The sequence below is a fragment of the Crocodylus porosus genome, unplaced genomic scaffold (genome assembly GCF_001723895.1).
Source record: "Crocodylus porosus isolate Cpor-Errol unplaced genomic scaffold, CroPor_comp1, whole genome shotgun sequence".
Classification (NCBI taxonomy): domain Eukaryota; kingdom Metazoa; phylum Chordata; order Crocodylia; family Crocodylidae; genus Crocodylus; species Crocodylus porosus.
Genome location: NW_017728916.1, coordinates 3,617,802 through 3,642,241, shown reverse-complemented (window position 1 = coordinate 3,642,241; position 24,440 = coordinate 3,617,802). Strand labels below are relative to the sequence as shown.

The window sequence follows — 24,440 nt, the reverse complement described above, 5'->3', positions numbered from 1 at the left end:
TGCTGTTTGCACATCCAAAACTAATGCTGGCATGTGCTGGGTACAAGGCCAGCCTTAGCACTTCTGGTGCCTCGGTGCCCTCCCTTGCGCCCCTGCACATTTTAACCTGTAAACCTAAAGGTGACTGGTAGCTCCCAGCTGCAGCACTTCTGCCCTGATATCCACACAGAAATGGGGGGGATCAAGCAAGGGATGACACCAAAGAAAAAGCGGAGCCTTGCCCTGATTCATCCGCAGCAGCTGTCTCTCCACTTGGAGCTCCAGTGAAGAGGCATGGGTGTGAGGCCAGGAAGGTGATGGGAGGGAAGGAGCTGCAGTGGTCGTATTGGCGCCTGCTGGCAGAAGAGAAATCTGCGTTTGAATTATGAATTAAAGAGGGATGGCCTCAGTCTGAACTGTGTGCTCAGTGTCCTGACTGTAACAAATAGCCAGAACTGTAAACTCATGAGAACACAAACATCCAGAGCTGACAAGCAGCTGTTTGGACAGGGTCCAGCCCCCTTCACAAACGTTTCTGCTCCTGTTTAGCTATATGCTGTCTGATGTCCAGATGGGCAACAGAACAGCTGGCTGGTTGCTCATCATCCTGCTGTTTCCACACAGTGTAAAATCGCCCATAACTGCCACGCAGAAGAAAATTCATTTTGCACTAAAATAAATATCCGGGTGCAAAGAAATGTTTTGATTCTTGGTGATAGCTGAAATTCCCGCCTACATTGATTTCCAAAGCAGCGCACATGGGAATCTGCAATATCTTCAGTTCCCCTTCCTTTAGCCCTTTTCCTCATTTCAAAATTAAGACCCCTAGCAAAGATCCCGTTATTAAGCAAGCTATCTAAGTTTGTGAGCACCAGTCTGCTTTCAGCCAGTCCATGGGGTGATGTGTTGTCAACCCGGGGCACTGTGATTCATTGTGCCATACCAGCTACTGCAGGACCAGGATCCATGGGCCTATGACATTCAGAGGGAGTCCCAAATGTTTGAGGGGGAGAGAGCAGGAGAAGAACGAAGGCAATAGCAGCAAGAAGAGGTGGTGGCCTTTGCTGCTGGTGCTCAGCTCATGCCGTTTTGAACACAAAACTGTCCAGTAAAGGACGCTTTTAATGTCTTTGAAAAAAATAAACCCTCCAGCTTAAAACCAATATTTAGCAAAACTAGCAAATGAAATGCCATGCATTACTTTGGGAGAGAGCCTGAAGTCTGACCTAGCTTGGGTGTGAGAGACCAGGGTTCAGTTCCCTACTCTGCGGTATAAGATGTGACTGCGTGTCAGTTCCCGAACGGTAAAGTGACCATATGAGCGAGCACCTTGCAGGGCGGTATTAGGCCAACTACATTAAAGACTGGGGCCTTATTACTGCAGTGATATGCATAAGTACCTAAGATAGGTGGTGCAGATGGGGAGGGTTCCTCTACCTTGTTTCTGATAGGAAAGCATCTTAATTCAAAGGACAGAAAGCAGAGAACACCAAGATAAAAATCATCACTAGAAAGAGAAGGGGCTGGTCTGTAGGGAAAACTGAGGATCCACTTCAGTTGGGAAAATACATCCCAACCCCCACTTCCTGACTGGAGTCAGTTTCTGTACTGACCAGAGTATGCTCCAGTTCCAGTTTGGTTTGGGGTCATCTACAGAAGGGTTTTGTGTGCTTGTTTACGTCAGTATGAGAGACCGCAACATCTGGATTATACATGCTGTCTCTAGGATACAGACTTTCTTCTTGGTATCAGTCATACCACTCTCTGCTGGCTGCACATAATGTAATTGCCACAGGTGACTTAAGTGGAAAATGATGAGCTAATTAACTCAGTCTTGGCTCATTTATTCCTTGTTAATTTTGTTAATCCATGCAAGAGACAAGCCAGTTTACAAGTATGGGCTGGCAAATCCTGAGAGAAACAGTCAAAGGACAGATAAGCTGCAGAGCACAGTGGCATGCACAGCTATCTGCATCTTTAACTCATTAACAGCCTGTTGATTCGAAGTCCATTGGGATTGTAAAGAAACTTTATTCACGAGGGTGCATTGTCTCTACAGATTAGTCCTTCCAGAGTATGTTGAAGATGGCTGCAGTATCCTCTGCTTTTTGCACATTTCATGTATGGACTGGATTTACAAGAGATGCCTTCCAGTTGTACGTTCTGTTCCCATGTGAGCTTTGGGTTCCTGGCATTTCCCCATGAGGTCATCGATTGAAAATGGTTTGGAGCCCACAGTCACAAAACTCTGTAGGAAAATACAGTCAGCCCTGTTGACTGAGTGGGCAGCCAAAATGTAGACATTTGGCCAGTTGTTTCCTATACAAGGAAAATTATGTTGGATTATAGTTTCATAGTTTCTAGGGTCGGAAGGGACCTGAGCAGATCATCAAGTCCGACCCCCTGCCATGGGATTATTTTTTGTCGTCTTATGCAATCCTGTTTATTTACAAATTTTCCACCCCAAGGCACATCTTGCTGAATGCAGGTGGAATTGGGCAGCAGGAGGCAATGTCTTTGCTCTCAGTTCCTAGTATCTTTCCGAATCTCATCCAAAAGTTCTCCCTCTTAGTGTTTTCTCTGTATGTGCCAGCAGGAACTTCTCTGGGTGGTTCTCAGCCAAGGTGCTACAAGACCCTGTCCCCCCACAGAGATGGAATGAGGAATGGAAAAGTACTGAAAGGACTGAATACATGTCGGGACAGGATGGAAGATGTGGGTGAAGGCTGAGCGGGAACAACACGGCAGCCTTCAGGATAAGCTTATCAGGAGACGGCTTGAGAAAACGTGCCTGGTTCAGCAAGACACCAGGATGAGTCGCTGTCAGACTGCCAAGAGTATGTTACGGGGCGGGCTAATCTGTATGTGACTTTTAAGTATATAAAGAAGTCTGTGCTTTGCTTTTGTTGAGAATTAGCTGCCCCTTGCTTTTTCTCCCATGGCCATGCAACATAAAGTGCTTCTGACAGCCAAACAGTGATCCTGTCTGAATTTCCTCATCAACTTGGGGGCTCGCCTGGGAGGTGTCCTCACACAGAACACCCCAAGTAGGACCCTTGTCTCAGCTCTTTGACTCTGTCGCTCTGAGAAGACTATCCTCAACTCGGTTCTTCGGCTCTGCAGCCTTGACACCCCGGACCCTGATCTACCATCCATCTGTTTGGCTCTGGAAAAATCCCTGGCCAGGGTGAGTACCTGCCTGTTTTGGTGTCAGTAAGTCCTAGGCATGACAATGGGTAGCGGGACCTCCAAGGTCCCGCCTGGTATCCCACCCACTTTATGTATCTAAAATATGGGCCCTGGTCAACATAGTACTTAATTAAATGGAACCAGTATACCGATGGTGACCCCAAATTGTGCTGGCCCTTAGATGGGTTGTGGGATCATCATATCCTCAAACATCTCAGAAAATTTGGAAAGTAAACACCCCATTCAAATGGAAGCCTGGTACCTATGGGAAGACGAGTCCAAAAAGCGCCATAAGCGCTCCCTTGTAGCTTCCTATAAGGATAATGAAGAAAAATTGAAGAAGCAAATCAGAGATCTCCAGGGTGGCGCCAGACCACGGCACCCTGCGGGACAATTTCACTCGTCCCAGCCACCTGGTCCCTCTGACATTCCCAATGATGTCTGTTGCTACTGTAAACAAAAAGACCATTGGAAGAATGAGTGCCCGAATAAACCCCGGGGGCCCCCACTCTCAGCTAGTGCCCCTCCATTTCAGCCAGGTGCCCACCAAGCTCCACCGCCCAGACCAGCTCCTCTCCAGTCCCTTGAAGTTGAAAATCAGTATTAGGACAGCCAAGAAGACCCAGAGATTCTAGCCCCTTTACTTTCTACCTTTTCCGATGCTACAATACCTGTTACTGTGGGAGGACAAACTGTTCCTTTTCTTGTTGACACCAGTGCTTCTTTGTCTATGCTTAGCTCTGGTTTTGTTTCTAAGGTTCCCGTTTCTGGTAAAGTAATCACCGTTGTAGGTATTGGGGATCAGCCCATTGACTACCCCATTACACAGCCGCTTTCATTTACCTTGAGCAACATGCCTTTTTGCTGAGACCTTGCACCTCTGTAGATCTGTTGGGGTGAGACCTCCTTTGCAAATTGCGGGCAACAGTTCACTGTTCTCCAGATGGGGTCTTCCTCACATTACCCCAGACCCAAATTCCTGCCTTGATGATGACACTAATGGAACAGGAACCGCAGCCCAATTCTTCCTCGCTGCAACAGGAACTATTGGCGCACCTTCCTGAGTCCTTTTGGTTCCACTCCACAACTGATGTGGGACTTCTCAAGGGTGCCATCCCAGTTTCTATCAAGGTTTAATCAGGAGTGTCTCCCCCATTGATCCCACAATACCCGCTATCAGTTGCTGCCTCCAGAGGCATTGCTCCTGTAATACAAGGTCTCCTAGAACAGGGTGTCCTTGTACCTACCCGTTCTTGTTATAATACCCCGATCCTTCCAGTCCAAAAGAAGGAGAAGTGTACACCTGAGGGGTTGCCTATTTATCATTTTGTTCAAGATTTGCGTGCTGTTAACAATTTTGTGATTCTCTTGACAGCTGTGGCACCCAACCCCGCCACTGGGCTTTCTCAAGTACCTGCTTCCACTCTTTATTTTTCCATAATGGATCTCTTTAATGCTTTTTTTTTCTATACCAGTTCACCCTGACTCTCAATATTTATTTGCTTTTACTTACCAGGGCCGGCAATACACCTTCACCCGTCTGCCTCAAGGATTTCGTGACTCTCCCACCATATATAGCCAACTTCTCAAGTCTGACCTCAATACAGTTGCCTCATGATTCTGTGCTAGTTCAATATGTAGATGATTTGCTTCTCTGTTCTGATACCCTCCCTCACTGCCAAGTTGACTCTGTCGCTCTTTTAGAACAACTTGCAGTGTGGGGCCACAAAGCCTCCCGCTCTAAGCTCCAATTCTGTCAGACTTCTGTTACCTACCTGGGGTACACTATTTCTCACGGTACCCATCACCTGTCTCCTGATTGTCTTTCTGCTGTTCTTTCCCTTCCACGCCCGCAGACTAAACACCAACTCTGTGGTTTTCTAGGTGCTGCCAACTGTTGCCGACAGTGGATTCCTGTCTGGACTTTCCAGACCTCTCACCCTTCTCACCTGTGACTCTTCCCCTGACCTGCTACCCTGCCTTCTGTCAGCTCAAGCAAGCCCTTTCTTCTTCCCCTGCTCTCGGTCTGCCTGATTATTCTAAGCCTTTCACTCTCTTCTGCCACGAACACCAAGGCACTGCCTCTGGTGTCTTGACTCAGCCTTTCGGACCCTCCCCGCACCATCCTATTGCTTACTATATTGCCTCCCTTGACGCAGTCACTTCTGGGTTTCCTCCTTGTCTCCAAGCTGTTGCTGCCGCCGCCCTGCTAGTTTCTAAAACTGATAACCTTGTCCTTGGGCACCCCCTTACTGTTGCCATCCCACACGCTGTCCTCACTCTCCTCCAGAGTGGCAGAACTCAGCACTTGTCCCCTGGCCATCTAACCCACTACGAGGTGGTGCTTTTGGCTGTGGACCACGTGACCCTTGTCTGCTGTGATTCCCTCAATCCTGCTTCTCTTCCTCCTTCACCCTCAAACGGCCAACCCCATGACTGCACTCAGCTTGTGGACTTTGTTTCTCTTCCCTGTCCTGATCTTTCCGATACCCCTCTGACTAACCCTGACCTCATTTTCTACGTTGATGGCTCCTGTTCTCAAGATAATCACGGTATTCTCTGAGCTGGCTATGCTGTCTGTTCTGATCATACTGTTATTGAATCCGCTCCTCTTTCTGTTACTAGTGTTCAAGCTGCTAAATTCATTGCTGTCACTCGTGCCTGTCATCTTGCCACTGAACAGTCTGCTAATATCTATACAGACTCTCGCTATGCCTTTGGTGTTTGCCATTCCTTTGGACAGATCTGGAAACAGCAAGGTTTTCTTACTTCTGCTGGGACTCCCATCTCTCACCATCATCTTATTACTGCTCTCCTGGATGTTATTCTCCTTCTCTCCACCCTTGCTGTTCTATGGTCCAAAGCACACGCTGCTGCTGCTGATCCTGTGTTTCTGGGAAATGATAGGGCGGATGCCACAGCCAAGACTGCCACCCTGTCTCAGCTCCGGTCCTTTAGGCCGCTCTCTACCTCACTTCCCCTGTCTCCCCTGACCTCCCCTTTCTCCAGAATGCTGCCCCAGATGCCGAAAAGGACACCTGGATCTCCATGAGCTGCTCTCTCCACTCCGACTCCTTGTGGCAGCGCACGTCTGGTCGCCTTGTAGACCCCAGGGCCCTGCTGTCCCTCTTGGCTCAAATGGCCCACTCAGTGGCCCATTTGGCCCAAGGGGGGGATGATAGCTGAAGTTGATCACCATTGGTATGCCCCTGGTTTTTCCGCTGTGGTTGCCCATTTTTGTCGCCAGTGTCAGTGACACAATCCTGGCCGACCACCAGGATTGTGGGCTGCCACATGCATTCCGCAGACCTTTAGGTCTTCACCCCTTTTCCCATCTCCGGATGGACTTCATTGAGTTGCCCAGGTCGGGACCCTGGAAGTATGTGGTGGTCATTGTCTGCCTTTTCAGCGGCTGGCCTGAGGCATACCAACAAGCTGATGCCCTCACTGTACCCAAAAAGCTTCTTTTTGACCTGCTACCCCGCTTCTGTCTACCCCTTTCCCTGGACTCAGACCGTGGCTCCCATTTTGTTGGCCAGGTGGTCCAAAGTTTGCAAGGTCTTACCTATCCAATACCAGCTCCACACCCCAAAACATCCTCAAAGTGGGGGTAAAGTGGAATGGAAAAACTTTGATATTAAGCTTTGCTTGGTGAAGACCTGTGAACAAACTGGTCTAAAGTGACCAGAGGCCCTCCCATTGGTACTTTTCCAAATCCGAAATTCTGTTCAGAGGTCCTCAGGTCTGACCCCTTTTGGGATTGTTATGGGTCGACCCATGAGGGGACTTGCTGCACCTCCCCCCCAACACCTGACCCATCTCCATGAGTATTTATTAACCTACTGCCAAGGGCTCACCAAGGCCCTCAAGGTTATCTCGTTGCAGGTTAAAGCCACAGCGCAACATCAGTCTTTAGATGGTGGCTCGGTTGTCAATCCGGTCCAACCAGGAGATTGGGTCCTGATTAAGGTCCACCAGAGGAAGGACTGCCTGCAGCCTCGGTGGAAGGGGCCTTTCCAGGTCCTGCTAATCACCCCAACTGCTGTGAAAGTTGCCGAGGTTTCTGCTTGGGTCCATACCTCCTACTGCAAGAAGGTAACCGCCCTGACGGAGTGGAAGGCTTCTCTCACCAGCGATACCTCCATGAAGATCCAGAGGATTCCCTGTGAGTGAAGATCAGACAATGAAATCTCAAAGAGATTCCTTGTGAGTGAAGATCAGACAATGAAATCTCAAAAAATAGCCTGCAGAGTTAGCCAAGTTTTACCTGAGGCTATGAACTTTTGTTCTATGTGTTGAATTGCCTTTAGTAATTTAGTATGAATCACACTAACACTTGGGAAGTCACAGATAATTACGTAGATTTAGAAAATTCCCCAGGGGGTAGCTCTGTTTTGTATTATTGTGGTCAGCATTTTATTGATGGTAGTGTGCTGGAGGCCGAAGTTTTAGTCAAGGGTAGCCCCTCAAAGTTCCAAGGGATAGCAGCGTCTGGGATACCGCTCGAGTAGACCCCAAAATGTTGCCTTTTCTTTTACTCTGCTTCATGCCCAGAGCTTTAGCCGGGGCATGGTAGGAGAACAGTATTATGTTCCTGGGGCAGAGCATTGCTAGTGCAGCTAACCTTAGAAACTGCTGGGTGTGCATACATGTGCCTACTCACCCAGCCAGAGGAATCTCAATGCTTGGGGTACCGATTCCCCTTGAGAATTGGGGAAAGAGTACCAATACTAGCTTTGTCAGATTTTCCTCCCACTCTAATAGAACACAGCAGTCGATCCCTGAATGGTGGAAAAAGACTCGAGACAGCTGGAGACCGTCCTATAGACTTGAGGCAGCCCTCTGTTACAGGTCCAATGGGAGTGGGAGAATGGGCAAAGCTGGTTACTACTCAGTGGGGCACTACCCCAAATGCTGAGTAACCTTTGATTATCACTCCCATAATACGTCTGGGATCCTGCTGAGAAACATGTCCTTTCAGTGTACCAACGGGTCTCTCACTATCCATAAAACCCTGGAGGATACTCATAGTCTGGTAATGAACAGGTTCGAATTTTATGTTTTGTTAGGTTCTACTTCCTGTAACCAATAAACAGGTTGGTGGGGAGCCAACGTGCCCCTTCCTATACCTTACAGGTCAATCGGAAGTGCTGAATTGAGAGCACAACCTGTAGGGACCTCAGCACTACAGCTGCTCCAGGCTTGTTCTGGCTATGCGGGAATGACGCCCACAAGATTTTGCCATGGCATTGGGTCGGCACCTGTACTCTGGGGAGAACCGTCCCAGAGTTTGATTTACACCCAAGCCTCTCTCTGCATGAGGTGTCTAATCTCCCACCTGGTTTGCCCAGACATAGGCGAGCTGTTGAAAACCCACTGGTTGGCCGACCCACTGGATTCCACCAATTTACCAGGGCATTTTTCCCTTGGCTGGGGGTAGCTGAATTGGAAAGAACCATTGTAAACATTTCCGGAGTTATGGAGGAATTTTTTAATGCCAGTGACGATGCTTTAGGAGCTCTTAATGATGAAATCACCCAGATAGGGCAGGTGGTTACCGAGAACCATATGGCTTTGGATTATCTCCTAGCTGTCTAAGGAGGAGTATGGTTGTGAACCATACTTGCTGTACCTGGATTGATCAGCACCAATGAGTGGAAAAGGACCTCCGCACCATAAGAAGGCAGTTGCAGGTGATCCATGTGGTTGCAGAGGAGAAACACTTAGATTGGTGGGGGTGGCTACCAGATGTAGGGGTGTTAGAAATGAAATATTGTTAGAAATGCGCAGCTTGCATCTTGCACCTGATAAGAAAGAAATACTGCCCAAGGCTCCTTTCTCCCCCTCACCCACCTTAGTCTTTCTCATGCCTTAGTCTTTCTCATGCTGATACAAAAGCTGGAATTCAATTGACTGTGGCCTTGGAGTATGAACTTTTGGCGAACTGTTGTAGTTTCTAGGCATGCTTAATGAGCTAATGCATATTTACCTCTCCGCCCTGCATACTTAAGTATCTAATTATACTATACATGCGATGTATGTAATGATGTAACTACATGTATGCTTGTATGAAACAGAAGTAGCTGTAAGAGTTCCGGTGTCTGCACATGTGCTCAGGAGAAAAAAGATAAATTCCGCTTGCAAACACAATTAGTTTGTCAGAAGCTGATTTGGGCATCAATGTCCCACTCTGACCTTGTTTGCAAACAAATACATCCTTTTATACCGGCTGATGTTTGTGTGTCTGTGATTTTTGCGGGCCTCCAAAGAAACGAACCGCTTTTTGCAACAGGGGGATGGTTGAAATCCCTGCTAAAATGGTGTATTCTGAGTTTATTATGCATTTTTGCTGTTTTCATTATTATCCAAATGCTTCTGTGTTGCTTACACTGTTGTTTATCAAAAACTGCTCAGAGTGTTTCTAGGCTTTCCACGACCGAGCTGCAGACGATGGTGTTCTGGGAGGTGGCCTATGAGTGCGAACGACAAGAAAATGTCAAAGGCTTTATTAATAGAGGGGTGTAAGAACAAGCACTTACAAGGGGGGAATGATGAGGAATGGAAAAGTACTGAAAGGAGTGTATATGTGTCGGGACAGGATGGGAGATGTGGGTGAAGGCTGAGCAGGAACAACACAGCGGCTTTCAGGAGACAGCTTGAGAGAGCGTTCCTGGTTCAGCAAGACACCGGGAAGAATCACTGTCAGACTGCCAAGAGTATGTTATGGGGCAGGTTAATCTGTATGTGACTTATAAGTATATAAAGAAGTCTGGGCTTTGCTTTTGTTGAGCATTAGCTGCCCTTTGCTTTTTCTCCCGTGGCCATGCAAAATAAAGCGATTGTGACAGCCAAACAGTGATCCTGTCTGAATTTCCACATCAGATGGCTGTGGTGGTGGCTGGTTAAAACTGTGCAGTCATGGCAGATGCATCCTCCTTGTGTGGCAGGACAGTGTTTAACGTTCCCCCATTTAACAAATGACCACAAAAAAAAAAAGTATTTTATTGTTTGTGAGGGAAAGGCAATCATTGCGCCCTGTGGTTTCAGTGCAGTTTCCCTGAGCCTCCAGCATAGAAACGCCATGTGACAGCACAGACCAAAACAGATTTATCCCAGCCAGAGCGCAAAGGGAAGAAGTGCAACACATTACGAGTGATTTGAGCTTCGCTATCTGCAGGCTGACGCAGGATGTTTCCATGTCAACAGCCCACATGGATTTCACTACTACCCAAATCTCGGATACCTGTGAAGTCTGCTGGGTTGGGACCAGACAAACCCTGCCGATCCTGCTGCAGTGGAGGATTCCAGTCACCATCCCTCCCCACCTCGGTTTCCAGGGCTCTGTTCCTCATGTCAAAGGGGCGGCCACAATAATAAGGCTGATACCGCCTGTGAGGGTCCTTCTGGGCCCCTACAGCAGGCCCCGGACATGCTGCCTGTGGAGACCAAGATGCCCAAGGCCTGGCCCATGTCACCGCCTCCTGCTTCCCCCCCCGGGCAAAAAGGGCTTTGCTTGAGAAATGGCAGCTGTGGTTTTCTGTGTCGTGTCGGAGGGTCTCCGCTGGCACCCAGGGCAGAAGGCCCAGGGCCGGGGCTAGCTCTGGCTCTTTTGGTTCATCACAGTTGGAGCATTTCGTTATTTCGAGGCAAGCTATTGTAAGGAAGTGCTGACAGACCCCCAGAAGTTGGTTCATATGCTGAGCGTGACTTGGGCTTTGCACGTGCTGCATCAACTAACCGCCTCACCACTTACTGCAAATTTTAAACACTTCCTAATCCTACATCCTACAAACATTGAAATGACTGTACAATCCGGCAAATACGGGCCACCACACTGCAGAAAGGGGTCAGTCTCGGCTCGCCCACAAGTAATGGCTCCGCCCCCGCAAGGACACCCTCGCGTCCCCGCACCACGCATGCGTCAGGATGAAGGGGAGGGAGGGGGCATTATCCCGACAGAGTGCGCACGCACTGAGCATGCCCACTAGGGACGCGCCGAGCGGAGGCCGGGGCGGAACCGGAAGTAGTGCAGTCAGCTGACCGGAAGGTATGGAGCAAAGCAAGATGGCGTCTCCCAAGAGTGCGCCCAAAGATGCTCAGGTAGTGGGGCGTTCTGGGGTGGCGCTAGCCGGTGGGGCGGGCTCTTCCCGGGGCCACGGCGCCCTCCTGGGGCCGGGCCGAGGCCCCCCGCCCGGCACTGCCGGCGGGGTCCACGCATGCGCACAGCGGCCGCCCATCTTGTCCCCCGCAGGTGATGGCTCAGATCCTGAAGGACATGGGCATTGCGGAGTACGAGCCGCGCGTCATCAACCAGATGCTGGAGTTCGCCTACAGTGAGTGCAGGCCCGGGCTCGCCACCCATAGATGGGAAGACGGCAGCGGCAGCTCCCCCAGCCTGGCCTGGCTGCCCCCAGCACGGGGTTGCTGCAGTGGGCACTGAAGTTCAGCAGGGCAAAAGGCTTTTTCTGCAGCTTGAGCCCAGGGGGTGGAGGACTCGGCCTGTGAGCCCCTTCCAACCCCTGGGGCTGAGGTGACCTGTGTCCCCTGGGAGTGGCCCTGCCCATGGACCCCAGGACACCCTGCCTGTGGCGCCTGCTCCAGCCACTCCAGGACGCACGCTGCATCTGGGCAAGGCCATGTGCAGAGTGGATTGGGGGATGCTGTGTGGTGCAGATCCTGGGCTGGCTGAAGGATGCAGTACGTTCCCGGGATCTAACATGGAGAGGGCAGCAGGGAGTTCAAGCCATGGGCTGGTTTCATGCCACTCATCTGCCCTGTGGGGCCCAATGAGTTTGACACCCTAGTCTCGTGCCACTGATGAGTTTGACACCGTTAGTGTAAGCTAGGCCTTCATGTGGGGAGGGTTTGCTGATACGTTCTCTTGGTCTAGCCACAGAGCAAACTGTTATGTTTGGGAAAGCCTCTAGAACAGGGATGAACACAAAGGAACGTGATAGAAGCACATAAAATAACAAGCATTGTAGAGGTGCATAGCAAGAGAGTCTGTTTTGTTTGCATTGTCATAAAAGAACAAGCAGACATTTGTCTAGATGTCATTTTCACACAATGAATAAGCTATGAAGCTTGTTAGCACAAGAAGTTGTTGAGGCCAAATGTTTACCAAGTGTTGGATGTTTACATAGATAGTAAGACTGCTTAGTTATTTGTAATGGTGATAGCTAACACATTCGAAGGGAGCTTCAACCTCATGCTTCAGGGCTTGAGACTGTCGCTAACTATTAGAGATCATAAGATTGGTAGGGACTGATTGTTTCACACGTGCCAGCTGCTTGGTTTAGGCACGTCCTCTGAAATGTAAGCTTTGGCCATGCACTAGGCAGACTGTAGGCCTGTTTCAGTATGGCAAGTTCTGTGTTCCTAATGTTTCTGCAAAGTATATCACAAATACTTGGAAGTTTAGAGTCCTGGGGTACAGTACAGCTGTAAGCTTTCATCTTGGGTGAGGACTTTAATAAGCATGGGGCAGTTTCTCATTTTCTTTCATTATAAAACCACTGTATAACTCGGCACAGCTTGTATTGTTTAGGTGTACTTTTGCAATTGGGCTGCCCTGGATGGGCACAAATGACAGATGTGTTTGAAATGCATTAACAAATGCCCTGTAAAAACTGCTGCACTGTCCTGGACAAGCTGTTTTCATTAGCTTTTCACTGAGCAGCCTGTCGCACAAAATTCTGAAGAAAAGTTCAAGTTGTTAAAAACCATATTGAATAGATATTTACATTGCATGGTATGTATATTACATGGTAGGGATTTAATTTTTACAGATTATTTTTGTCATACATAATAAATGTCTTAGCATTGTAATATATTTGATTGTAATGAGATGAATCTTATTTTTCAGAGAATTTGTACATGTTTCCCCAAAGGGTATATCGTAAATAGAGCTTGCTTAGTTTTTGTGAAAAGTATATACAGTGTGAAAAGCAGTTTGTTTTTTATCCATATTCAATGGTGGCTTTATTCATTTTTCAAAGGGTATGTGACTACCATACTGGAAGATGCAAAAATATACTCAAGTCATGCTAAGAAATCCAGTGTTGATGCAGATGATGTGAGACTAGCAATCCAGTGTCGAACAGATCAGTCCTTTACCTCTCCTCCCCCAAGAGATGTAAGTAATGCTTATTTTCAGATCCAGCATATAACAAAACTTAGCATATAGATACTAAGGTAATAGTTTGTTTTTAGTTTTTGCTAGACATAGCAAGGCAAAAGAACCAGACGCCATTGCCACTGATAAAGCCATATTCTGGACCCAGGCTGCCACCTGACAGATACTGTCTGACAGCTCCAAACTACAGACTTAAATCACTGCAAAAGAAGGTAAGAACTTTTGGAGTCATGTGGCATTTGTATTTGAGAAAGTGGTTAGTGTTGACATTGTTCTTTAAGAATGGTGCCAAAATTATTTAGATAAAAAGATGCTGCACAAACTGGTATATTAAATTGTATGGTTGAAATTAATTCTTTAGCAGTTGCCTTAAATAGCCTCCAATTACAAACTCTTTGAAAATATTTTTTCTCCCAATTATATTTGAATATGTAGTGTATTGAAGAAGCTGTGTTGTTAGCCTATTGGATAGAGCAAAGGTTTTCAAAGCAGCTGTATTCTAGTGGTCTATTCGGTCAACCAGCTTGAATATTGAGTATAAGGCATGATTTCTAGGAACATCAGGTACGGAATCTGAGCTGAGTGCTCCTGCATAACCAGAGTTTAAAAGTGAATTTGTATCATGTGACGGTTCAATATCCGTGTGACTATGATGGATGGCAGTTCCATGAATTTATCTGTGGAGTGAGATCTGCACTGTAGAAAGTTTGAGAACTTTTGTCCCCTTTGACAAATTTTGCAATAGAATGAATCTCGGTCAAAATAGGTTGCATATGAATACACACTCTCATTTTTCATTACCCTTCAGTGTTGCTGAGGATGGTGCCTGTTATCATGGTGGTAAGAAGTGTTTATGACTTTTTTAAGGTGATAATTCTAAACTGAAGGTGCGTGTTTTTGTCTCTGCAGACTTCTTCCTCTGCCGGAAGAATAACAGTTCCCCGTCTCAGTGTTGGTGCTGTTAGTAGCAGACCCAGCACTCCTACATTAGGTAAGTGACAGCTTGCTTGTGATTCTGTACCTTGACTTTTATTTAGGGAAGAAAACTTGAAGCTTGCAGGATAGATTTGAATTGTGAAAAATATCCTCACATTTTCAAAATCCTTTTGAAGTTTTGTTTTTAAAAAAATGATAAGAAATATTAATACTCAAACTTCTTGTTAACATTTATATCCAGACTGACAGTTTTAAAAAACAAAGGGTAGTTTCATGAAAGTAATTTTATTTCTGAATTACAAAAGCCAGATCATTTAAGCTATTTTTGTTTAATGCCCACATATTGCTAACCCATCCATTGTATTTCTGGATATTTCCATTTTTGTATTTCTGAATTGTTATACAAATGGAAATGCTATTTCAGAAGAGAAAAATAAATTTGTTGAGTAAATTGGTTTTGGTCCTTTGTTTTGATTTCTATACAGACTCTATTCTGATTATTAAATGCAGCTGATGCTAGCTGGCTTCAATGTGAATTTCATTTAGGCATGTTTGAATAAATATTTTATGTGCCTGCTCTTGGAACAGGAATATTATGTGACTATGTGACTGCCTGCTTGCTATTGAATGCCCTAGAATCCTTGCTGTGTGGGGATCTGGATTGGATCTAAAGGTGGAGTGACCTTGTACATTGTTATAGTATAACAATAAGCATTCTTTCCTGTTTGAAAGTGGCAAGTTCAATTTTGAATACAAATTATATTATAGAAAGAACAAGTTGTGTATTTACTATAATAAGTCCTTTGATTAAATGGCTATGAATTGCAGGTACTCCTTCAGCACAAACAGTATCGGTTTCGACAAAAGTTGGCACTCCGGTGTCGCTGGCCGGTCAAAGGTTTACTGTGCAAATCCCATCTTCTCAGGCAACAGTCAAATCAGGTAAAATATATGGTATAAAACAATGTGTCAAAGACCTCTTGTCTCTTTTTTTTTAAAGACTACATAACTAGCTATTTGTTTCTGAGCACAAAAGCGCATGTTACACTACTTCCAGGAAATCCCCTTCTCGCTGCCTAACCGAGTTTTCACTTTCTTGAGCCATTAGGAATGTTTTAGTTACTGACACGCTTTTCAGCAGTACGGGAAAACATTAATGCAACATTAAGGAACATTACCTCCCAAAATACAACCCGTGTGCAGTTGTAATTAGTCAGATCAAGTTCTTCATTTTAATTTAAAATAAAAGAGCAGTGATAATGAACTGATATAAAGAATACAGAGTTTTGTACCTCTTGGAGAATGTTTTCTAGGAATGAGTGCAATAGCAGCAGTATGCTGCAGACAGTCATGCTCATAGTTAGCTAGAAAACTAAAGTTCAGGCTTGCAAAAATTCTGGGGTTTCTTGAATTGTTTCCCAAATCAGGATAGAAAGCCTAAGCCTCAGGCTGTGGCATCATTGCAATCCTATGATACTTCATTTTGGAAATGCCATTTTTCAAAGAGATTTCCAGCTATAGCGGAACAGGGGTCCCCAGGACACTAGCAGCTACAGGGAGGATTTTTGTTGATTACACTGCTGCTCATCGCTGAATACAAGCTTTGAAGGTGGGAAAGGCCAAGGCCTACTTGTATTTATGTAGTGTTTGACTACACACTTGGCCTTGTGACCATAATGTTCTTTTAAGGGGGTGGGGAGGGCTGTGCCTAACAGAAATAATTTTCAGATATGTTCTCTTACTTGTAAGCAGTGCACATGTGCCAAAACCATTGCAGTTAAACTCAGGCTTCTTCCCACAGTAAATAGAATATGAAAGCTTTATTTTTCTATCAGTATATCTGGAACAAGTATTTATTTACAATTATTGTTAGTTCAAACAAATGTAAACAGCTAGTCATAAGCACACCAGCCTATAAAAAAATCTCAAACAGTGTGAATAGTAATTCCAAGAACCAGACAGAACTCATGTAATAGGTCAGTCATGCAGCAAATTTATGCCAGAGCGATGGTAACTCTCTTAAAAGTGTATGGAAATTAAATGGAAATGTCTGCACATAACAGATCTTTCTTCTGTGGGATGTTAGTTGCAATCAAAAATTTATACCTTCTCTACCATGAAGTGTTTTTATGCTCTTTTCTGTCCTGGATCTGTAGTTCTGCTGCAGTGCAGGGTCAGCCATTATGTCATACACTTAACAGCATCTGATTTAATTCTTTAATTTTTGTTTTGCTATAGCCACACCAACTACTCCTACAGTTCAGAACGTTCTGATTAACCCTTCATTAATTGGATCCAAAAACATTCTTATTACCACAAATATGGTATCGTCGCAGAACACGTCAAGCGAGTCAAATCCCTTAAAAAGGAAGCATGAAGATGATGACGATTATGATAATTTGTAAAAAGGCACTGACCAGGCCTCCTCCCTTCTCAGGTGCGATTCATATTGAGTCGGATACCGGAGACAAACATTGCCAAAATGTACTTCAGCAGTTGTACAATAGTATGTAAATGTTTACTGTCCATATGGAATTAGGGGTGAAGAGCTGTAACTGAGGGAGTTGCACTGTGGTGTGATTCGTTTTGTGTATGGTTTTTTTTTTTTTTAACCTTTTCTGTGACCCAAAACATCCTTCAGAACTCACTTGTAATGATAGTAACCATTTGTTGTTATTCAGGATTTTTTGAATACTTGTTTTTCTTATACAACAGTCTTACAGCTTTGAAAAGTGCTATTGGCTTGGTGATCCTGTTGCTACAAATGAACCAGAAATTCACAAAGCAGACAGAAATAGGATAATGATTCCAAATAAGGTGTAGAACCTTGACTTCATCACTTATCTGAAATTTGGCTCTGAAAGTTTTAATCTGAACAAAGATGATTGACCAGAAGGGGCTCATTTTGAGAAGTGTCAGCAAGATTTTTCTGAACACTTACCACTTTCACAAACAAAGTTTGTGAATAAGCTGCAGACTCCAAACTTGAGATCTATTCACAACATTATCTATATGCCACTTCAGTGTGCCACTTTAGCGTCTTGTAAAAGATAATGGAGTCAAAAGCTGTATGGCCAGATTTGTATAGACAATAAGTACTTTTTTAGGGCACTCTATGACAGACTGCAGCGTATAAGTGAGAAATGGGTTCAGACCTGAGTAAGTCTTGGTAGGCCAGGATGTTCACCAACAGAAACGTTCTGTTCAAGTATAAAATGATGCAGAATTCCCTGAGCTTGAGGAGAGCACTCTTTTTGTCCAAGTCAATTCTGGTAGACCAGCCTCACCAGTGAGCTTCAACTGTGAGAAACTCAGACCAATTGTTACATTTTTTTCAAAATTAAAAGACAGTTCTTGGTGCAATTGCTTGTTTTGTGCGTGAGAACACAAAGTACATCAACTTTTTAGAACCTGTTTAACCTTAATGCGTGTTGCCAGACTGGCTTTGCATTCCGTTTTGTTGGGTACTCTGTTGCTTACTTGTCAGGCATAGATGCTTCAGAGAGAGGTGCAAAGATCATTCGTAACCTTCGGCCTTCCTAATCCTTTACTCTCTTCCCAATCTTTAACAGGTAGAGGTGAGATGTATGAGATGAGAAGCATGAATTTTGTGTCCCTACTAAGATTCAAAAAGAAAATTGAGTATTTATACAGAGAAATTTTTGAGCTCTGTGACATCTCAAACTGAATCCACTTGCAAATCATGTATTGATAACAAAAAAATCACTGCTGCTTTGATCCTGCTTTGTTCTGGCATTTGAGAGGAGGAGAAGGGAAGCACGTGGTCTACCCAGTGTTTCCAAAACTTTTCTCCCAAATTAAAATTGGTGGCACACTTAGTGGTCTGTCAGCTGGATCCAGTCCATGGGCCTGATCCTGTATGCAGTGCTGGACCAGCCAGGAGGCAGTCCTGTAACATAAGGCCAAGGCAACTGGGGCCCAGTCCAGCCCATTTTTCAGAGCACGCTGCTGCGCTTTCATGGCGCACCTTTTGGGAACCACTGATCTACTGTTTCCTTCAAGATAGACATGTTCGGTCTTCTGGTAGGAAGAGTACTATCCAGTGCCTCTAAACAATCCCAGCCACTCAGCAGTCTGTTTTTTGGTTGCAAAGGTGGAGTGATGCTGTGTTGCAGCATGTTGCATGCATTTTGTCCTCATTCCCACATTGCGGTGTCTATAGTGCTGCCTTCGTCCATTTTCTCATTTGACATTGTGAATTTGGTTCCACATATGTACTGGTATTATGCACATGTGCTAAGGTCTATGTGTTTTGAATCCTTCAGTGCCTTTATTGATAAAGGAATATCAATGTCTTTGATTTTTTTTTTAAGGATGTACATGAGAATCAGGTGGCAAGTAGAGAAAAAAGTGAATAGGAAAGAAGAGAGTTGTGTAGCTTGATTTTTTTATGAGTTAATTTGGGAAGAACGCAGAAAGCACCTCTGTTGTAAAATTAAATCAGTTAAGGTTTTTTAAAAAGAAAATCCCTTCATAGATTCAGACTGTCAGTCCAACCTAAGTAGTGATCACGAGAAACAAAGATCAAATTTTGCAAGTTTGCTTATCTGGAAAACTCAGGTTTATGTAACTCTACTGGTCTTTGCAAAGAACATATGTGCAATTCACCCAGTTGTCTACAGAAGCTGCAGCTTCCAGTATGGCAATATCCAGTCGAGACAGGGGACCCAAGAAATAGCAAGTGACAAGGCAACAATTTTTGTACTTAAGCATTTTTTTAATATAAGCCCTTGATTATAAGTCAGAGCTCAGAGCAATATTTTCTACTATTCAGGTTCTAATATTTGTATTTTCAAAACCTGCTGAGTTCATGCAGCAACGTTATAAAAACCTGATTGTGTTTAATAGTATTTAATTATTAGTAATTATGACTCAGTACAGCAGTGGTAGAAGGTTATTGGATTCACATTTGCAAGATAACATATTTAGGCAACTTGCAGAAAATAAAGTAGCTGTCATTCTGTTAAAGAAATTGGTCATATCATGAATTTTGCATTTGGCTTTCACCTTTTAGCCTATGGAGTCAGCAAACGCAGTGAGTAAGCAGGGGAATAGCCTGAAATTGAGGTTGACATGATAGGAAAAAGAACTACAAAATAGGCAGCCAGGAGAAGGTTGAGACGATCCACCTGCTGTCAATGGCAGGAAATAAATACACAGTGGGATGGAAATAGGGTAGATCGGGTGTCACAGGATAAGAAAAAAGCCAGCACCAATGTGGATGAAAATGGATGTCACGTGGGTATTTGAGGCAGTGACCTGGTGGAAGCTGGGCAAAACCTCCAATATGTATACAGACCAAAGCAAGCTGGGGCAGTAAAATCAAGAAATTGGCATTTCTGGGTGGGAAGCAGAAAAGCAAAGACTTAAGGAATGGCAGACAGCAGATTAGTCCTGCAGGTGGCAGAGTACAAGCAGGGTGGGAAAGACAGAAATGAGGACAAAGATGGTGAGAGACCATCAGAAGGCAGGAAAGCAGCAGTGTAAAGAAATACAAATGGAGGGCATGGACACCACAATCCACGTAAGGACTGCTCTGGGGACAAACAGGAATGCCCTCCAGAGTTTGTGCTGGCTGGTGTCCAGTGGTTCTCAACCATGCTAGACTCAAAGCATTCCTCATCGGACTCGAAGCAGCTCCTGCGCACCAGAATGAACACACCCGGAAAATCCGTCAAAGACAAGAATACCCAACTACCTGTGGGGGCACACTTCTCACGAGACAGTTGCTCCCTCTCTGATCTCTCAGTTCTAATCCTCAAAGGGAACTTACAAAGCACTTTTTGTAGATAAGCCTACGAACTTCACTTCATAAATCTACTGGATGCAAAAAATCGTGGACTCAGTATAGCCATTGGATTTATGACACATTACAACTTGCCTGACATCTGATTCACCTGACACTTTACAACCTGCCTAGCCTCTTACATTCTTCTTTTCCCCTACATTTTCTCCCCTCCCTCCCTCTGCTTTTATGTCCTTTTGTCTTCCTGATTTCTAACTATTTCCTTTTTCACTGAGATCCACTTTTTTACCTGGTGTTATTACCCCTGTAGTGTTTCCTCCTGATCTCCAACTATTTCCTTTTTCACAGACCAGCCTCTTTTCTACCTTGTACTCTATCACTGTAATGTTGCCCTTTGGCCTTTTTCTTCCCCTGCTTTCTGTCCCCTCCCTTCACTGCTTTACCTTGTGTCTTTCTAATTTCTACCTATTTATGTTCTCACTGACATCCTGCCACACTTCTACAGTCTCCCATTCTTTGGCGACTCAGACCAGCAGAGACTTCCTAGGTGATTGTGCCTAAAAGCTTGCTAAGAACTTTATTCCAACTATTCAGTTGGTCTAATAAAAGATACCACATCTGTTCAAAGAACTTGCCTACCTATGCCCTTGGATTAACACAGCTACAGCCAAAAACCTGGCACCTGGGTTTAGAATCACTGCTATAACCCCTGAATAGAGAGTGCTATAACATGGGAGATGCTATTACTAGTAAGTGCTGCACAATTAGGGGAGCTTATAAGTTCCCTGGTGGACATTGGGGAATAAACAATACCAGTGCAAAATGGTAGGTGTGCAAAATGTCCTGGGAAATAAATGTGGGGAGGAAGGGGAAGAAGAGAGAGAGAGCCAGCACCAGTTGTAGGTGGCTAATTACAACTTAGGTTGAGTCCAGCTGTGCCAGGCCAGGGCTTGGAGGCTGCCAGCTGAGCAGGCTGGGCACTGTGGTATTAGTGTTGGCACTCACCCACTTCCTCCCACCCCTCAACCCCCTGGGCAAGTGCCCCAACGAAATAAAAAAAATCAAACTGCCTATGTGTGCACAACCAGTGCTGCTTCCAGACAAGCTGGCTCAGTGCACGCAGTATCTGCAGCCAGTTGTACCCACATCTGGGATGCCAAAGAGCTTCATACACTTGTATTAACAGATGTTAACCACTGAACCAAGTGACCATGTCGGGGGGGGGGTTAAAAAGGGCTGGCTGCTTTTGGGGGGGGGTGGGTTATGGTTTTGGTTTGGGGTTTTTTTGGCCTCACCAGCTGCAAAGCTCAGTGTCCGCCACCATTAAGCAACATCTTTGTAGGGTGTCTGTAAACACTGCTACAGCTCTAACACAAAGCAGCTGCCACTCTTCCCTTGGCTCCTTCTCCCCTCCCCCGCCAAAACAAAAGCAACAAAAAGATTGCTCAGGAATGGGTTATGGGGGAGACTCGAAGCTTTCAACATGCAGCTGTTGGGCTTGTGGGGGTGGGAAATTGGGAAGTTGATGGTGCTTAGCCTCCAAGCATTGCCAGTGCTAATCAGGCTTGCAATTCTGTCACTGCCTATCCTCCTGCATGCTACTGCCATATGGGTAAATGCCCCTCCCCCCTCCCGCCCCAAAAGATTGGCACCAGCCTGGTGGAGGAGCAAGGGAAGTAGGGAGTGGGGCCAAGAGCCAGTCCAGCATGGGCACAGGGGCTGGGGACAGCACCTTTACTAGGGTGACACCCCAGCAGCAGGCTGAGCAGGCAGGTCGGACCCAGGGAGTGAGCAGGCTGATTAGACAAGGTGGCGCCACGCCAAGCTGGACAGGCCAGACCAGCAGAGGCATGTTGCGGGGAGAGGCACGCCTCCAGAGCTGGGAACCTGTTGCTTGGGGCTGGATCACTGGCTGTGGTGGGTGCAGTGTGTTTGGCCAGTTTGGGTAGCACATCAGGCTGTACCTCCAAGTAGATGCCCAGGCTTCATTTCCAGCTCCAGTGCAGTTAGCATGCCCTGTGGGCTGAGACCTAGCCTGCTTGCTGAGCTAGTGGCATAATCTTCAACTGAGATGCCACTGCTGCTGGGGAGCCTTGCTACAGTGCTGCCCATGAGGTTAAGGCTCCCAGTAGTTCCCACCTACCAGGGAAGCACTGAGTCATGGTGATCCTGCTGCCTGCACCAGCACCGCGCCTTGCACAAGCTCCACCACAGCACAGCACAGCACAGCTCCAGCTCCCCCCCCAGGCCTGTGTGGCTCTGCTCCCTGCCCCAGCTTGATTCCTGTCCCCAGTCCCCACTGTAACCTGGCACCCAGGCCTTGGGCCCCAACCACCCAGTGCTAGTTATGCTTTCTCATAGCTATTAGCATATGATACTCAGTTGTGGGCACCAGCCCAGCCAAGGGTTGCACAGTTGGGCAGTGACTGGTGACATCAGGTTTCCCACATTTGCTGCCAGCCTGCCCTTACTTGGGAGACAGAGGGTGGAGCTTGCAGAACTAGGGCCAAGGTGACAGGCATCTTCCTGGGCCTGGTTTGGAGAAAAAGCTGCAGTTTTGGTGCTAGGAAACACTATCATAGCCCGCTGAAGCACACTATTTTTGGAATCTTTTTGAAAGGGAAGGAGTGTTCTGCAGCACAGTTCAGTACTGGTTGTATTCCTAAGTATACAGCATTGTCAATGGAAGAAGGAAAGGACAATAGCCTTTCGCCATGGTAGATGTGAACAGCCTCTTCTAGGCCATGATTCTGGCTTTAGTATTGGGATTTGCCTATTTATCCCTTCCCTCCTACTGCTCAGATCAGATGAGTTAAGAAAGGAGAAGCCCTTGAGCAATGAGGTGCTGGTCCACCAAGTACCCATTTCTCTCGCCCAGAGCTGAGTGCCCCTCATGGAGCAGGCTGGAAGCACTCAAGTGTTGGCCAGCTGACAGCTCTAGGGGGAGTGCATATTTGCAGTGGGGGGATTGCCTAGTGATTTCAGGTTTGGGGGAATTCCTAGCCTTGAAATGAGATGAGACCTCCCAGGGTAGGCTGAGGGCAGGTCTCTGCCTCACGTATCTTGAAACAGAAAGTGAAGGGAGGCAAGGCAGATCTATATTTCCAGGGCAGGCCTTCCCATGGTTTCAGTCTCCTTTTAGTATCAGACAGTGAGTGCAGTCATTTCAAGCTGTTGCTTCAGGGTGGTTGTTGGGTTAGTTTGGACAGTTGGTTAGACAAATGGACGGACTGGAGAGGATAATCATTCAAGGATGTGTAGAGGAAAGGAACCCAGCACACTTCATCTGAACCCAGCACCCTATCCTGCCTATGCAGGGGTCGGACTCAATGATCGACTGAAGTCTATTCTGACCATAACATCTATGAAAGTCTAAGAGCAATGGTTAAAGTCTTAAGTGAATGGAGAGTGTTGAGTCACCAGCCACAAGCTTAGCAAGACTTGGTAAAGCAGCTGGCTCTTCAGTTGTCATGTCAGAAGCCCTTGAGTGGAATAGAATTATACATTTGAATGCAAATGGCTGGAGAACTGCTCTTCAACTCTCTTGGCACGTCTACATGTCATCCTATGGCAATGTAGATGATGTAGGAATCATGTGCGTCTACACATGACTACCAGCTGCATCACTGTAGCAGCATGTTCCCCAGCTATAGTGCACCACTATGGTGATGTAGTTGCAAAATTTACTCATCTGCCATTGTTCAGGGTGCAGTAACGATCTATACCGTGCCGTGCTTTAGTACTTCCAAAAAAAAAAGTACTAAGGCACAGCACCATAGCAACATCACCATCCGGCAACGTGTAGGAACAGACTTCCATTTCGACTCCTAACAACTGTCATAAATATCCAAGGTCTTCAGGTGACTTTCTTCTTTGAGAAGCCCGAGGCTCACTTCTGGGACCAAGCCGTACTCAAATCAAGAGCCAGACTCAGACCTCACTCCAACCTGCTATAATAGCACCCTGAGACAAGGGCAACAGAAGGCCTTTGGTTGTCACCTACAGAACCCAAACTTGAGCACATCAGTAATGACCTCGTCTCTCGTGGGGAACAATGACCACCTCAAGGTAGCCATGGGGAAGCTGGCTTACTGGCAGCTTCACAACCTCAACCAGCTTCTCTCCAGCAGACTAAGTCCTATTTTCACTAAAGCACCAGCTCTTGCTGGAGACTCAGATGCCAGCTGTGCCTCCTGATCAACACAGGCCAAATAAACATCAAGGTTCATTTACCTGCACTTCTACAAACTTCATGCAACACCATCACCTGTTTACAGTGCCCCTCCGCTTTTGGTACTGGACAGGCCGGGCAATCCATCCACACAAGAACAAACACTGATCTGACATCAATTCCAGGATACACAAGGCTGTGACAGAATGCTTTAACATCCCTATGTGCTCCACTGCTGACCTTAGTGGCTGTTCTTGGATAAT

At 46.1% G+C, this 24,440-nt stretch overlaps 1 protein-coding gene across 1 annotated transcript; it reads left to right on the top strand.

The window, feature by feature from the left end:
• The first annotated feature begins 11,179 nt into the window (after nucleotides 1–11,179).
• On the top strand, nucleotides 11,180–17,951 carry LOC109310901 (transcription initiation factor TFIID subunit 9-like). Its single transcript, XM_019536256.1, has 7 exons — nucleotides 11,180–11,268; nucleotides 11,420–11,501; nucleotides 13,167–13,303; nucleotides 13,381–13,515; nucleotides 14,213–14,294; nucleotides 15,068–15,181; nucleotides 16,478–17,951. The coding sequence occupies exons 1-7, from the start codon at nucleotides 11,218–11,220 to the stop codon at nucleotides 16,642–16,644; spliced, it is 768 nt and encodes a 255-aa protein (XP_019391801.1). The 5' UTR covers nucleotides 11,180–11,217; the 3' UTR covers nucleotides 16,645–17,951.
• The last annotated feature ends 6,489 nt before the right edge of the window (nucleotides 17,952–24,440 follow it).

Coding starts and splice junctions, on each gene's coding strand:
- LOC109310901 (XM_019536256.1), top strand. CDS start 11,218: ATGGAGCAAAGCAAGATGGCGTCTCCCAAGAGTGCGCCCAAAGATGCT. Junction 11,269..11,419: donor GTGCGCCCAAAGATGCTCAG/GTAGTGGGGCGT, acceptor TGTCCCCCGCAG/GTGATGGCTCAGATCCTGAA. Junction 13,516..14,212: donor TTAAATCACTGCAAAAGAAG/GTAAGAACTTTT, acceptor TTGTCTCTGCAG/ACTTCTTCCTCTGCCGGAAG.